General features: G+C 34.5%; 1 protein-coding gene across 9 annotated transcripts in view; it reads left to right on the top strand.

The window, feature by feature from the left end:
- Nucleotides 1-17,445, top strand: part of FANCB (FA complementation group B) — a 164,545-nt gene that overhangs the window by 16,373 nt on the left and 130,727 nt on the right. For 8 of the 9 annotated variants that reach the window (XM_015443619.4, XM_065538346.2, XM_065538341.2 and 5 more), the window contains 5 exons: nucleotides 3,675-3,803; nucleotides 6,147-6,313; nucleotides 10,662-11,092; nucleotides 11,208-11,445; nucleotides 11,948-13,105. In XM_015443619.4, coding sequence (XP_015299105.3) covers nucleotides 3,675-3,803; nucleotides 6,147-6,313; nucleotides 10,662-11,092; nucleotides 11,208-11,445; nucleotides 11,948-12,362 — 1,380 coding nt within the window. In that variant the 3' untranslated portion in view covers nucleotides 12,363-13,105. Of the gene's footprint in view, nucleotides 1-3,674; nucleotides 3,804-6,146; nucleotides 6,314-10,661; nucleotides 11,093-11,207; nucleotides 11,446-11,947; nucleotides 13,106-17,445 lie in introns of those variants that run through there. The other variant, XM_074029166.1, reaches the window with a different exon arrangement.

The following is a 17,445-nucleotide window of genomic DNA, read 5'->3' as shown; positions in this document are numbered from 1 at the left end:
ATTATTGGTCTTTTTATCTAGAATAATTCCCCTTTTCCCCTTTTAAAAATTATGCTAAAGAGGAGGCCATGCTAGTTGTATCCTCTCTTTTGGATTTGTCTCTTTTCTTGCTGTGTTACTGAACTTTTTCCTCTTTGCCTAGGATTGGAAAACTTTTTCTGGAAAGGGCCAGGTGGCAAATATTTTTACTTTGCAGGTTGCTTTAAAATTATTTTGCAACTATTTCATCATTAGAGTGAGTTTACTTTAATAAATGCTTATTGAACATGTATTAGACATGAATTTGAATAACAGATTAATAAAACATCATAACAGACAGAACCATGAATGAAGACATTCATCTATTCAAAATTTTTGTACCCTGAACAAAGTAAAAGTAATAAGACAAATTGTGAAAAAAGAAATTGTAATAAATGACAAAATATTAATTTTCTTAATATAAATGTACATTCTTCTATCGTATTTTTGTGAACGTGTAGTGGCCCAGCCTTCTCAGAGGTAAAGTTATTGTAGTTACTAAAAGATGAATTACTCATGTCTTTTTACTGTTGCAGTTTCACTTCTAGAAATCTCTTCTAAGGATAGAGATGATTTTACAAGAATGTTTATGTAGTATTTATAAACTACAATGTTGGCTGAAATCTAAACATACATCATTAGGCGTATAATAAGTAAATTGTGATGTGCTGAACCATGGAATACTATGTAGCTGTCAAAGAGAATAATGCATATTTTTATACTGATTTAGAAATGATGCCAAAGTACTTTAATTTATGAAAGCATGACTTTATGAAAGGTTTAATTTATGAAGCAGGATCAACTCTCCTGATTAAAACTGAAAATGATAGATGAAGTCTCCTTTATAAACCTTCTTAGAAGCTTCAAAAAGCTGACACTATAAGAATAAATTATCAAATCAAACTTTAAAGACTGGAACCCAGAGAGATAAGCAGAACACTGATGCTACTTCTGCCCTGGGAGCATGTGTGTTGAACTTAAATTGGTGGTGCCCCAGGCACCTGACAGAAACAAACAGAAAATCCTCTCTGGAAACACACATTCATCCTAGCCCTCATAAATCTCACAAGTAATTTTTCAAAGAAAATGAGCTGTCCACAGAATAACTAAACACATAAAGAAAAAAGGCATCATGAGTAAGTATTCACAGAAAATAACCAAACAGCATCTATTTCAAGCAAAAACACACTGAAATAAAAAACTCAATAGATGACTTTAACAGTTAAAGAGATAAAAGAGATACAGAGCAAATTAGTGAACCCGAATATATGAGAAAAATTATCCAGAATGTAGCACAGAGACAAGGAAAGTATGAAAGGCTTTAAACAACATTAAGGGAAGGAAGGGAGGAATGGAGGTGGTGGATAAGAGATAACTATCTCTTATATCCATTTTGTTTCAAGTATCCACATGTTAACAGTAGCTTTCAATGTAGATAATAAAGTTCTAAATGCTGGAAGGCCTTTTAGAGATGAGCCAGCCTACCTTTGCACCATTTTGCACATGATGTAACAAATAGAGAGCCGGAAAGGTTAAGTGACTTACAGAGTTAGAACTAGAGTCCATTTCACTGTTCTTTCTCCCCTGAAATTTGTATTCCAATCAGTTACTGGAAGGGGAGATGGGGAGACCAGGACCTTAGAGAATCTTGTACACATGTACACAGATGTTCATAGCAGCATTGTTTGTAACACTGCACAACTGAGCATAACCCAAATACCCATCAGCTGGAGAATGGAGAAGTAAATTGTGGCAGTCATATGATGGAATACTGTAAGCAATGGAAGGAATGAACTACAGCTACTAGTGTCAACATGGGCAACTCTAAAGCCTGATGCATGCAGAACGATTCCATTTATAAAAGGTTCAGAAGCAAAACACAAAAAACTTAAAATATTCCTTAAGAATTCATGCAAAGGTTGTAAAATTTGAAGACAGGTAAGGAAATTATCTTAAAAGGCCAAGGTAATATTGACTCCAGGGGAGAAAGGGCAACTGTGATTGTGGAGGGCCCCTGGGCAGCTCCTGGACTGCTACTTTTTGATTTGGGTGGAATTACATGGGTGTCGGCCTCATTATTAGTCTGTAAAATGTTATTTTGTAATGTGCATTCTTCTGCATGTATGATAGAGATCACAATAAAGAACAAAAAAGCAAGGTTCAGTGTCATGCAGTGCGATGTGCTCCTTGTGTTTGGTTTTGGGTGGGTTTTTGTTGGTGCAAAGGAAAAAGCATTCCTTAACATGCACATGGAAAAGTTCTGGGAAGGTACACAATCGATTGGTTTTGCAAATGGAATTCAGCATCTAGGAAGAGAAGGTGAGGTGTACTTTTTCACATTGTTTAAGTTTCTTACCATGTGTCTAATTTATTTTTGTAGCTTTGTAGCAAAACTTCACAGCCAAGATTATTTAACTACTCTACTGAATCACTATATCATCCTGGAGTAAGGGCCATGTTAAGGAGGAAGGAAGAGTGAACACTGTTAATTTTCGAGGGTGCATTTCAGTCTGCCCACATAGTTTTTTCTTCTACTCTCCACCCCTCCAGTAGCTCAGCTGTGGCTACATACCTTTGATGGGTACATCTGCCTCTCCCTGTCACAAATTACTGAGTGATGGAGTGTGAATCATGTGCAGCCCACAGAACTAGGTCAGCATAGGAAGTTTTAAAACATTAGCTAGACACTTCACATACTTTGCGCAATAAGGTGACACATAGTAATAATTCAGTCTTCATTCTCCAATTTCTATTCATTGATTAAAAGAAAAATAATTTACTTGCCTTGAAATGTAATTTAAAAGAAAAGAATCCCAAAAGTGATGCATTTTGTTGTTTAAATCTAGAAAAAGATGTTTCATTAAAAGCCAGATGAATACTTAAACAGCCTCAGATATCCACCTGAAATGAAACAACTTCTATCAGTTCAATAACATGACTCTTTAAATTTTCAGTAGCAAAATATATTCTGTGAATGTTTCATCCTTAGTGCTGAAATCTAGTTATCTGGTATCATGAAAGGAATGGATTGCTGTATGCGCGGTTCAGAGCCAAACTGTTATTTTTTTCAGTAGTTTTCAGTATTTTTCAGTAGACTCTAGCACCGAGTTTATTAGCACAAAAATAAACATAGTTTGGGAGCTATTACAATTTTAATTTTATTTAAAAATTTTGCTATAAAGGTTACATGAACAGAAAATTTCGAACAGTATCAGATTAAAAGTGATAATTTCTATTCATTATGATGTCTTTGCTTGTGTGGATGCCTTGTTTATGAAGCAGAAGTTATTTCAACAAGAAAAAGTTATTTTGTGTGGGGTGAGTGTATTTGTAGGCCTTGATTTTTATTCACATTGATTCGAAGTTACTTAATGACTCACTAGTGAAACATGCTAATATATTGCCACTCTCTCAATTTGATACATAAACTCTATGTTGCAGTTATTTTCTATATTTTCCTTTGAAAGAAGATACATTTTTTAAACTTAGAGACTTAAAATCTATAAACAAAACAGTTTTGCTCTGAGAAGTATTTTTTTTTCTGCAGAAAAATGAATTGATACGCACATTTGGAGAAAGTACTTCCTGAATTATTGGTATGTCTGGTTTCATTTGAAATCATGTTTCTTGCAACTATTTTTCTTTCTACTTTATAGATTTGTTTTTCTTCTTTTCGGGAATTACGGCAGCATCTCTTTCTTAAGGAAAAAATTATTTCAAAATCTTACAAAGCTTTGATAAACCTGGTTCAAGGAAAAGATGATAATACATCAAGTGCAGAGGAGGTAAAAGTAATCATGTGACCATTTTATCATTTTATGAATTAAAAATCTGTGAGCTATTGAAAAGTCATTTAAATTGGAATATTAGAATATATTAGAAAATGCTGCTCAGTGGATCAAGAAGAAAAGCAGCAGAGGTTATAATGGTGGACTTTTATGACATTGAAAAATATTTGATTAAGGAGCCAATATTTTATCGATTTGTATGTAATTCTGTAGCATATTAAAGTTTCGGTTATCAGGAACCTTGGGGAACAAGTCCTTTTGTTTACAGATTTAACTGTTAAACTTTTTTATTTGTATTGTTTGGATAGAAATTACTCATAAGTGAATTATGTGTTTACTGACTTCTTAAATAGAATATACTGAGTATTATTTAACTTTGTATTGGTGATGACATAATTTTATTATTAGTATAATGATTGTTCTTTTAGTCTGTTGGATTGTTTCTTTCTAAGGATATTTTTCCCTCTAGCAAGTGTTCCTACACTGCTATGGGTTTTTTAGTCCTTCTATCTGCTTTTTATAATTTTACTCTCTTTTTCCTTGTGGCTGATTATAATAAGATCCTCCTCAGGGCCGGGTGTGGTGGCTCATGCCTGTAATCCCAGCACTTTGGGAGGCCAAGATGGGTGGATCATGAGGTCAAGAGATTGAGACCATTCTGGCCAACATTGTGAGACCCCATCTCTACAAAAAATACAAAAATTAGCTGGGCGTGGTGGCATATGCCTGTAATCCCAGCTACTTGGGAGGCTGAGGTAGGAGAATCACTTGAACCTGGGAGGCAGAGGTTGCAGTGAACTGAGATCCTGCCGTTGCACTCCAGCCTGGGTGACAAGAGTAAAACTCCATCTCAAAAAAAAAAAAAAAAAAAAAAAAAGAACTTCCTCAGGTCTCTTATGTGGTAACTTATGTCAGTACATTAATGTAGGAAGTTAGTAAAAACTGCTGAAACTTCATAAAAATAATATTTATGCACATTAATTTCATACCGAGAAAGACACACATGGCGACACTAGAAGTAAATCAGTAAGAGCTGAACTAATGTTGCTTTTTATTCCCTCAAGTCACTGTAGTGCCTAGCTCTGACTTCCTTCTGGATTGACCATTTTTGTCATGGGCTGTGCTTTGTATTTGTATTCCAGTCTTAGCCATATAAGGATTTGGGTCCAAAATATGATCTTGTTAATGTAATAAAACATAACAAAAACACATTGTGTTGCTATATTACTGTTCTAATTTCCTGGGAAACCTCATGAAAGTCATTGTTAAAACTGTTACACCATTTCCTTTCCTCACCTCAATGATTTTGCCAATTTTAGAAAGGGGAAGGAATGTTTAGAAATTAATATATTGAAACCACTATGTGCAAGGCCCCATTTTTGGCCCTTTACATTGTTAGTTTTAAAAGCAAACCTGGCAGGTAGTAAAAATGTCCCCAGGTTTCAGATGAATAGCCTGCTTCAGAACTCACAACTACTGGCAGAAGTGTCAGATTCCTGGGAACATATTTTGTCTCCTATTGAGTGAATGCCCCTATCTTTCTTCAGTAATTACCACATAGAGAGGCAGTATAGGGTAACAGTTAAGGAAGAGCATGGGCTCTGGGACCAGTTGGATTCAGTTCAGATCCCAGCCCTGCTACTTGCTGTGTGACCCTGGGCAAGTTACATAACTTCCCTGTACCTCATTTTTCTAATCTGTAAAATGTAGATGATAATACCACAGACCTAGGGTACTAGGGTTATCGTGTGGGTTAAATGAATTGATACAAAAATGGCATTTGGAACAGTGCCTGGCATAAAGCAAACACTCAATAGATGTTGTATATTATTATTATCATTACTATTATTCTTATTACTGCTGTTTCTAATGTTGTATATCCATATGTGTGTGGAAATGAGTATGGCTTGGACTTTTAAGAATAAAATTTTAGCAATAAGCTCTAAGTAGTCTAAAGATAGTTTAATCAGTTTTATTCATACAAAAGTTTACAGTTATAGGCTTAGTGCAAGTCACTGATAAAATACAGAGTGGATTATTTTCAGTATAACTGGGGTACATATTATCAGACTTTTTTTTTTTTCCAAAATGGACTCCAGGTTTACCTCCCTTTTGACTCTCTGTTGGATACTCATCTGAATAGATAGGGAATTTTATATATTTTATACATTTCATGTTAGTAAATTGTGTATAATCTATAATATGATATGTTATGATTTGTTTTTAAATATTTAGGTCATAAGCCCTAGCCAAAAGCACACTTAACTTTTTTTTTTAGTTTTGCTGCACATGGTACATATTTTATAATTAGTTATTTAAACTTTTTTTTTTTTTTATAAGGAATGTCTTGTTCCTCTTTGGGGTGAAGAAGAAAATTCCGTCCATATCTCAGATGAAAAGTTATCAGACAATTTTCAAGATTCAGAACAGCTAGTAGAGAAGATATGGTATCGTGTAATGGATGATACCTTGGTTGTTGGAGTGAAAACTACATCTTCTTTAAAGCTGTAAGTAAATTCCAACATGATAACACTATCTTGATGCTCCAGAACAGTACTGTCCAATAGAAATTAAAGTAAGCCACATGTGCAATTTTAAATGTTCTAGAGGCCATATTTAAAAATGTAAATAGAAGCAGGGGAAATTATTATTATTATTATTTTTTTTTTTTTTTTTTTGAGACAAAGTCTCATTCTGTTGCCCAGGATGGAGTGCAATGGGATGATCTCGGCTCACTGCAACCTCCACCTGCTGGGATCAAGAAATTCTCATGCCTCAGCCTCCCCAGTAGCTGGAATTACAGGCATGCACCATCATGCCCGGCTAGTTTTTGTATTTTTGGTAGAGATGGGGTTTCACCATGTTGGCCAGGTTGCTCTCAAACTCCTGAACTCAAGTGATCCCACCCACCTCGGCCTCCCAAAACGCTGGGACTACAGGTATGAGCCACCATGCCTGGCCATTTTAATGATATGTTTTATTTAACCCAATATATCCAAAACATTATCATTTTAACATGTAATTAGTATACAAATTGTTAATAAGATATTTTGCATCTGTTTTTTCATACAAAGTTGTTAAAAGTTGGTGTGTATTTTACGTGTATAACCTATCACAATTCCAACTAGCCACATTTCTGGTGCTTAATAGCCACATATATCTAATAGCTACTCTCTTGGCCAGCACAGCTCCAGAAGTATCTCTTTTACACAAATGCATTGAGTTAATAATATGAGGAGGATGAGGTTTATGAAATTAAGACGCTATAGTCTCACGGTGGAGATAATCAAACAGCGTACAGAACTTTTTAATCAAAACATTTAGAGGCATTAGGGATACTTAGAGACTATTGACCAAAGTGAATAGGTAAAAGTTTAGTTAAATAACAAAGTATCTCCCTCTGATAACAGACGATATTCTCTTTTGGGCTGTTGAAATCACGGATAGAGAAGTAATGTGCATACCATCTATATCTGCAGTCTAGCAAAGAGCTTTTTAGCCAAAACAGGCTAAATACAGGCATTACAGTAACTACATTGAATTTGAACCACAGATACACAAATAGAGAGAAACCAGATAGTGCCTTGTAATAGGTGATGTCAGTATATTTGAGCAGCTTAACATAGTAAGGGAGCCAGACTGCTTATCTCGTGGGTTTGAGATATGGATTTATTGTTTTGTTTCAGTGAATTTCTAAGCTGTTTTGGGCTGGTTGATCATCTGGGTTTTTCTTCTCTTTAATGTATTAATCAATTTTATATTGTAAAATAAGTCTTGCATTCTTGTGATAAACAGTTTGTCACTAGATTTGGTTTGCTGTCCTTTGGTCAAGAATATTTGCATCTAAATTCATGAGTGAAATTGGCTTGAAATTTTCTTGAATGATACTTGCCTGGTTTTAGTATCAAGGCTATGCTAGTTTATAAATGAATTGAGGAATATTTCCTTTTTTCCTGTTCTCCGGAGCAGTTTGTGTAAATTTGGAATTACCTGCTCTTTGATATTTGGTTGTAGTCGCCTGGAATGCAGTAGAAATCTGGCATTTTCTTTGTGAGGTGACTTTTAACTACTGATTCAATTTCTTTAGTTACAGGATTATTCACATTTTTATTTATTCTTGAATACGTTTTGCTTATATTTTTCAATTATTATATTTATTAGCATAAGTTGTTCCTAAGATCCTCTTTAGGTGTTTATCAACTGTATTGTTAGTGTTTGTCAGTGTCTTTTTATTCCAAATCTTATTTGTGTCTTCTTTTTCCTTGATCTTGCCAGAGATTCATCCATTTTATTAGATCTTTTCAAATAATTAAATTTTTTGTTGATCTTCCATTGTGTATTCCCTGTTCATTTCTGATCCCTTAGTATTTACTTTTACTTTATTTGGATGTATTCTGTTATTCTTTTTCTAAATATTTGACAGTGACGTGATTAAGTGCAGATTTCTTTTTTTTTTTTTTCCTCCTTTAGATTGTTGAGCTTCCTCAAACTGTTTTGTTTTCTTCTGGCAATTCAAAAAATTCTTAATTCTTAATTCTCAACATACTGATGCTTCCTAACTTTCTCTAGTATCTGTCTCCTTCTGGAACTTCAGTTAGTACTCTGTTAGACCTTCTCATTCCATACTCTATGTCTCTTAACATCTGTTTCATATTTTCTATTCATCTAGATAATTTCTTCTGATCTATATTATTTTCACTAATTATATCTTCAGTTCTTTCTATTCAGCTATTTAATCCAGTCATTGAGTTTCTAAGTTTTATTATTATTTGTATTATCATAAGTTTTATTCTTTCTTTTTTAGATCTGCCTGGTAATTTTTTATTCTCTATTTTCTGTCTTGTCTTTTATTTTTTTTCATATGCAAAACAGAATTACTTAAAATGTTTTTAGATATAGAACATTTCGAACATACAAGGAGAATAGTGTGGTGAACCCTTCTGCCCATCACTCTGCTCTAGTAATTATCAACTCATTGCTAATCTTGTTTCATCTATACCTCCATGCACTCCTCACCCCCATCCCCCAGATTATTTTGAAGCACTCAAAGGCATTATATTATTTCATCTGTAACTATTCCAGTGTATGTATCTAAAAAATAAGAACTTAAAAAATATAATTACCCCCGCAAAATTAACAGTAATTCCCTCAGTAAATGGTCAAATTTCCCATTTCTGAATTTAAAAGTATTTTTTCAAGTCATGAGTCGGATAAGGACTATAAATTGGACTTGACTGTTATCTCTAAGTCCTTTGTAATCTGTAGTCTGTAGGTATCCTTTTTCTGTCTTTTTTTTTTTTAATGCAAAGTATATTTTATAGAAGCCAGGCAGTTTGCCCTGTGAAGTTCTATAGACTGGATTTTGCTGATTACTTCCTGTGGTATTGCTTAACATGTTTCTCTGTCTCCTGTATTTCCTCCAAGTTGATGGTTAGATCTAGAGACTGGGTCAGAATAATGCCTGGATTTTTGTTAACAGAATACTTCATAGTATAGCTTTCTTCCATTGGGAAGTATATAAAGTGTGGTCATTTTCCTTTTGTGATATTAGCAACTATTGATGCTCATTGCTTAGTTCCATTGTTCCATTACATTTTACAACATGATGGTATTCTAATTCTATTATTGCTTCTTTATTTATTACCTGGAATACTTCTATAAAGAGAAACCTCTTCTCATCAATTATTTAGTTAGACCCTCAAATATAATTTGTAATTTAGAAATCAGAATTTGAGTGCAAGAAGTGCTTATTTATCCTGAGTGGGTTGTTGTTTCTGGGCCTTTTTAGTAAGCAGAGGTAGGAAATAATGTGTTTTGTTAGTTTGGTTTGTTGTGGTTTTGGTTTATTTAGAGATAAAATATACTGTAAGTCCATGCTGATACTTCCAATTCAGATTAAGGACTTCACATTTTTACTTATCACCATGATGTAAAAACTTCAAGGTTTTTGCTTATCATCATGATGTATCTTCTTCTTTCTGTATCATCTTTCTCCCCTGTTGATAATTCCAATTCTCTGTTGTACCTACTACATAATTACTCTACAGTATATATGTAGTGTTGATAAAACAGCATTCCCAACAAAACAGTAGTTCAATTAGTGCAAATGAAGATTTTTGAGTTCTTTTAAAATCTTTAGTATAACTCATTAGACATGGTCAAATTCCTGTATTAAAGGAGTTTTCTGTATTAAATTTCTACATTAAAGTTCTTTCTTTGGTCATGTCACCATTCTTACCTGTTTGACAATGCTGGAATATACTACAATAAGCCTGTATATATTTGTAAATTATTATAAATGTAGATATGGAAAGAATTGCTGAGGGATAAACAATATTCTGACTGAAAAAACAGATTTTATTCAAGTCATTTAGAGGAACAAAAAATACAATTTTTCGTTTAGAGCTATTAGCATTCTAAAGTATTACCAAAATAAACTCTTAAAAAATAATGAGTAGGTTTTTTGTTTAAAAAGAGGAGACAAAAAAAGACCTGCTTAAAAAATAAAATCCAGGCATTATTTTACCATTCCTTTACCTTAAATTTTTTTTTCTTTAATTTCTCTTACTATTATTCCTAATACCATTCCTCTATCTTAAAAATTTTGCTTTCCTAAAACCTAGCATATTTACAATGTTTTGCTTGCCTTTTTAAAGAGAGGTGCTATCACAGGACCTTTAAAAATGTGTTTGGCTTTTACTCTTAACTTTCTGATGTATTTTACATTTGAAATGATGTTTTCTAGGAAAGGAAAGAATAAACATTTTTTTTACTGTTGTTTGTATGACATTTAATCATCAATTTGATTTTAAAGAATGAGCTTTTAGATTAAACCAAAGTCTGGGTTTTTTACAGGTCCCTGAATGATGTGACTTTATCATTGTTAATGGATCAAGCCCATGACTCCAGATTTCGGCTTCTTAAGTGTCAAAATAGAGTGATTAAGTTGAGTACAAATCCTTTCCCAGCACCATACTTGAAGCCAGATGAAATAGGATTGGAAGCAAAAAGGGTCAAGCTGACCCCTGATAGCAAGAAAGAGGAAAGCTTTGTTTGTGAACACCCATCTAAGAAAGAGTGTGTACAGATAATTACTGCTGTAACATCTCTTTCACCACTTTTAGCATTCAGTAAATTTTGTTGCACTGTACTGCTACACATTATGGAGAGAGAAAGTGGTAACTGTCCCAAAGATCGTTATGTTGTGTGTGGCAGAGTGTTTTTAAGTCTAGAAGATCTTTCAACTGGGAAGTACCTACTGACGTTTCCAAAGAAGAAACCTATAGGTAATTTTGTTGGCACTTTTAGATTATATATTTAATTGAATTAGAAAATTTTAAGAATTCTGTTTATCTGATAATGGACAGAGTTTAATGATAGAGCTTGTGACTTTTTTTGTAGAGCACATGGAAGATCTGTTTGCACTTCTCGCAGCATTCCACAAATCTTGTTTTCAAATCATGTCACCTGGCTATGCCCTGAATTCAATGAAGGTGTGGCTTTTAGAACATATGAAATGTGAAATAATCAAAGAATTTCCAGAAGTGTACTTTTGTGAAAGGCCGGGAAGTTTCTATGGGACACTCTTCACCTGGAAACAGAGAACACCATTTGAAGGGATTTTAATAATCTATTCCAGGTAATGCACATTAAATTGTAATCAGTCCAGAGAAGTTAGTGTGTATGAGTGTGATCAATGTGTGGTTCAACAGCGATCTGCATGGGTTTTGTATTATTGCCATGGCTTAGCATGAATGGACACATTGGCTTCATTTAGAAACTGAAGATCTCTGCTTTAATTTTATATTTGTTTTTGGCTTTTTTTAGTGCCTAGTAATTATTTTGAGATTTCCCGTTACCTCTCTGCCACAGTAAAATTTTTTAAAATATTATATTGACCTTATTACTCAGCAAAAAAAAATTTAATTGGAAACAATCTGATTAATATTAACTGACTTGATATGGGATATGTATATTTGATTGCTGTAGTCTGATTTTTATCAATTCTCACATACGTAATTGGTTCTGTTTATCATTATGGTGTTTATAAATGAATATTAACTGATTACTGCAGTATATTGTACATGACTGCTTTGTGCTGTCCTAATTTTTGTAATATTTTGTTTGGTTTTTTATTTTAGGAATCAAACAGTTATGTTCCAGTGCCTTCATAATCTCATCAGAATTCTCCCTATAAACTGTTTCCTCAAAAATCTAAAATCAGGAAGTGAGAATTTCCTAATTGATAATATGGCATTTACTTTGGAGAAGGAACTAGTCACCCTTAGTTCTCTTTCTTCTGCCATAGCTAAACATGAAAGCAATTTTATGCAGAGGTGTGAAGTGAGCAAAGGAAAGAGTAGTGTCGTCGTGGCTGCTTTATCAGACAGAAGGGAAAATATCCATCCCTACAGAAAAGAACTTCAGAGAGAAAAGAAGAAAATGTTGCAAATGAACCTAAAAGTGAGTGGTGCCCTTTACAGGGAAATAACTTTAAAAGTAGCTGAGGTTCAGTTGAAATCAGACTTCGCTGCACAGAAACTGAGTAATTTATAATTATAATTTCAATTTGATCATATTTTAAAATATGTTTTTACCACCATATAAGATTTTGGTTCTACTTGCTATATGCCTCCTTTGTAAAAATAAACACCGAGGCTTACTGTAGTAGAATCTTTAGTTTTGATGATGCACAAAATAAACAGCAGCGGTTCTCAACTAGGGCCATTTTGTCTCCCTCTCCTCTATCCCTAAGGGGCATTTGGCTATGTCTGGAGATATTTTTTTTTTTGGTTGTCAGAAGTTGTGGGGTCAGGAAGGAGTGAGGCACAGGTGCTGTGGGAGGAGACCAGAGATGCTGCTAAACATCCTACTATGCAAAAGACAGCCCCCTACAACAAAGAATTATCCAGCCCAAAATGTCAGTAATGCAGAGGTTGAGAAATCCTGTCTTAGAGTTACTTAAGTGAAGACTGAAGTGGCATAATAGTATTTTGGTCTAAATCTTTTAAAAGCTTCATTTTTTTTCTTGCTTTCTGCTTAGTAAAACCTAGCATGTAAAAGTCAACTTCAAATAGCTAAATTAAGCAAGGTTGTAAGGATCCACAAGTTTCTGTAAATATCAATATTTCTCCTACAAAAATTTAAATGGCAGATTGTCTGGGCGAGACCTTTAAAATGAAAGTTTTTGAAACCCTTGTCAATTTGAATGTTATTACAAAGCTGCCCTGAAATCATGTAAGTCTATAAGAATGTAAAAATTGTAAGGCATTTTTCAGAAAAGCGTATCTCTTTCAAAAGGCTGAGTATACCTTACAGGCCACTGTTTTAAAAAAAAAAAAAAACAATGAAAATGCTTTTAAACTATCTGAAATTCCAACTCTAGGCAAAATTAAAATATGAAATTCTAACTAAAGTAACGTAAAGAATATGGTACTCCTTAGGGACTGAGAAATTTAAAAATAAATGAAAATTCACTTCAGTTAAGAAGTGATTTATAAGGGGTCCAATGAGATACATTTCAAAGGGATAAATATTCAAGCTAGTCTTTTCTTTGAAAAATAAGAATGCTGGATTAATAAGAGAGCTTCAGGAGAAAGAAAAGACGCAAAAGGATACGGGCCAGAATAAATATTCCTGATCCTTTTTGCTCTAAAATCCTTAAGTGAGATGCAAGTTTCCATCTCAGTTGAAGGAAAGAAAGATGATTATAGAATGTAGCATCTTGTGCTTGTAGCTGTGAAGTGCTAATTCTGTCATGCCTTACAAATGCTTATACCTAATGATCTTGTGATGCACATAATTTTTAGAGAATATAGGTTATTAGTTTCTTGTCTTGGTTTTTATGATGGTACATATAATAAGGGACCTCCTTTCCTAGTAATCCATTGCAAATTGAGATAGAACTCTACAGTTGTATCCCTGTGAAATGTCAATGGAAAATATTTCAGACTTTCTCCAAATGGAAATGGAATAAATTCAGGATTAATTGTAGAAATCTGGAAAGAATATATGTCATGTGCTATCTGTTGAAACTGCCCATGACATGTTCTGAAAGAACAACCAAATGTAAAATACAGGAAGTAAATTGTAAAGTAGAAGTGGTGAAAAAACTAGTCATGTTAGTAGAGTTGCTTAGAAAAAAAAAAAACTAAACAGGATTTAACTGTAACAGTTTATGTGTAGGGAAGTTAAGATACTAAAAATAACATATTGCTTATTTTTAAATTATCAATGCAACCAAAAGATACAGATATGCCAAATAACTTACTAGTGAATTTTGTACTCCAGTATTTTTTTTTTAACTTACTACAAACTAGAAAAGCCAAAGTTGAAGAAATGACACTCTTGCAACTTTGATGATTCAGTTGTCTCTCTGCATCTACAAGCGTATTTTATTGACTACTGCCCTGGTCACAACTCTGAGACTCCTCTCAAAAACACAGTCCTCCCAAATCCACACTGCCAAATTGAAAGTGAATTGTGTTTTGGAATGTAGCTAAGGAGATGCATGAAAACACCTTGATCCTGTACTCTTGTTGCAAATTATTTCAAACACTGCAGACCCTTTAAGAATTCTAATAGTACACAAGTGAATCTCTTATTGTCCTCAGAGCATCTCTTTATACCATGTAGAATTGACTACTCATTTTTTTCTAGTGTTAGAAAGGAAAAGATGCTATTAACTTACATCTCTCCCTGCTCTCCCCAGAAGAAACAAAAACTTCCAACTCTCTTGGCTAGAAACCTGTGTAAAACTTTGCTTTCTTTTTCCTTTTTGCCTAAAACTTGGACAGTATCAGAAACTGAGAGGATTCTATTTTCTTCCTTGTCTTCTAAATTACGAAGATGTTACTTTCCACTCTAAGAATTTGGGAGTGAAACATCTTTCTTGTGTAACCCATCTGAAGAATTTTAGGCTTCTGCTAAAGACAGTGTGGTACAATGGAAAGAATGCTGATACATAAACAGTATTCTTAATTCTTCAAGGGTTTGTTCTGTTTTCCATTTTTGGACTTTCTATATTTGTTGCTGTATTGCTTTACTGCCTCAACAAAATAGCCCTGTCCTGTAAGATCCTACTATAATGAATATCCTTGCAATGCTAATGGTCTGGTCACTTTCTAGGGCCTTATTTCAATGATCCTGCCTTTCCTTTTTATTCAGAAGGGTGTCATACTATTCAGGTCCTGAACTTTAGTAAGGGCGGTAAATCAGACCCCTACCATGCTTTGACTATTCAGATTTTTTTGCTGTGCTATACCTGTGAGCACCTATGCTGGACAAAAGTACCTGTGTGCATAACTGTGGCTCATGATGGCCTTAGGTTCAGCTAGAAAGTTTCTTTAGCATCCTTAACTTTAATTATTCATTTCCCCACAGCAACAGCCACTTATCACTAAATATACAAGCACTGCTATGGTCAGTAAAGCATGCTATTAGTAATCAGTCAAAATATTTAACACTAGATAGCAGGTCAGTCAGGAGAGAGAAGTGCAGTCTATTGATTACCTTTTCCACATCTGTTTCACTCTTTTTCTTACTGAAACTCTCGTTTTGTCCAGGGAACTTCCTTTCCCATAGTTCATGTGATTGGGGAGGTGAATCCCATCCCTAGTTCCAGAGATTAGTCCTGACTAATCTAAGCCAGCTAGTGCAAGACCTTTCCCTGGCAGCTGTTATTGATCTGGCGTAGACACAAGACCTAAATGGGTCTAATCAGACTGAGGGGAAGGGCTTGGTTCTTTCTGAGAAAAAGACTATGTTGGACTGAAGGTAGGTGGCCCTTATTTAAAAAGTTGAGAGTTACCTTATAATCACAAGGCAATCAAGGCTTAGAATGAAATTGACACAATAGAATGCAAATTTTTTTTATTGTTGTACCCCAGAATCAAATCTAAATCTCACCCTTTTCCTGGACTGTCAATTACTTAAAAAAAATTCCTTGGCCAGGAGTAGTAGCTCACACCTGTAATCCCAGCACTTTGTGGGAGGCCGAGGTGGGCGGATCACCTGAGGTCAGGAGTTTGAGACCAGCCTGGCCAACATGGTAAAACCTCATCTCTACTAAAAATAAATAAATAGCCAGGTGTAGTGGCACACGCCTATAGTCCCAGTTACTTGGGAGGCTAAGGCGGGAGAATTGCTTGAACCCTGGAGGCAGAGGTTGCAGTGAGCCAAGATTGCGCCACTGCACTGCACTCCAGCCTGGGCGACAGAGTGAGACTCCGTCTCAAAAAAAAAAAAAAAAAAAAAAATCCCTTGTAACAGAACTCAAGGTTTCCATTACTTGTAGTTAAAATTGTTTCTAACTGTTAAAAATGGGAAAAAGAATCCCAGAGAACAAAGCATGGGGAGTCCCAGGATAGAAACAGTTTATTACAGAAACAGGATGCTTTTACCTTAAAAAGAGTAGTAAAGAACCATCCACTCACCACCCCCATATGCCCCTTTTATTTCTGGGCAGTGGTTTGCTTTTTTTCTTTTTGAGTTTATAATTCAATTTATTATATACTTGATATTAGTATATACCTGAAAATAGATGCTTTAATTATTTTTTGTATCTTCTTTTCTTTATTCCTTAGCTTCTCTCTGGTATTACATGAGGCCAGTTGATTTATTATACCTTCCTCATTGGGTAGAAGTATATGTCAGATTATTTAACTTGTTTCTCAATATTTCATATTTTAGAATATAAAATTATAAATGTAAGGGCCATATCTGTCTAGTGTGTTTCTTAGATATCTGAATTCAGACTTTCAGTTCTCATTTCTTTATTTCTTTCCTTTTTTTTTGAGACAGGGTCTTACTCTGTCGCCTAGGCTAGAGTGCAGTGGCGTGATCTCGGCTCACTGCAGCCTCCGCTTTCTGGGTTCAAGTGATTCTCCTGCCTTAGCTTCCCAAGTAGCTGGGACTACAGGCGCATGTCACAATTGCCGGCTAAGTTTTGTATTTTTAGTAGAGATGGGGTTTCACCATGTTGGCCAGGCTCATCTTGAACTCCTGACCTCAGGTGATCCGCCCTCCTTGACCTCCTCCCAAAGTGCTGGGATTACAGGCGTGAGCCACTATGCCCAGCCGCAGTTCTCATTTCTCCTGACAGCCATTCTCATGTTCTAGCTCTATAGTCTCCAGTAGGAAGAGAAGGAAATCTTTATCAATTTGTATTGTTCTAGGAATCTTTCTGCTAGAAACAACTGGTTTAATGTCATGGGACTGTTTAGGAAATAGAATATTATTGCTATATGAAAAGAGATGCACAGTATTATTAATTAGAGCTTATAACCTTTTCAATGATAACATATACGTGCTAAAACATGAGTGGTTGCCTTTTAGTATATACTAGGAAACAAAAGATAACCTTTCTAACTTCATTCTAACCTCATTAAAAAACAAGGTGATTATAATTTTCGTAGGTTTTTTTGTGAGCCTGGTGAGATGTTTTAAGATTTAGAATGACTGAGTAATCTGGTTATGTCAAGTACAATAATAAAATCATCTTACAAATTATCCCAATAGGAAATCAATATGCTTTAATACTTGAAAGATTCTGGTAAAAGTAGTAAAAACATTGGGGGTGGAATGGGGTTGGGGGGTAATGGTGGTGGTAGAATGTGAAGCAGACCAGGATCAAATGTGT

Source organism: Macaca fascicularis, chromosome X (genome assembly GCF_037993035.2).
Source record: "Macaca fascicularis isolate 582-1 chromosome X, T2T-MFA8v1.1".
Classification (NCBI taxonomy): domain Eukaryota; kingdom Metazoa; phylum Chordata; class Mammalia; order Primates; family Cercopithecidae; genus Macaca; species Macaca fascicularis.
The sequence above is the reverse complement of the archived record's forward strand: the minus strand, read 5'-3'. Positions and strand labels throughout refer to the sequence as shown.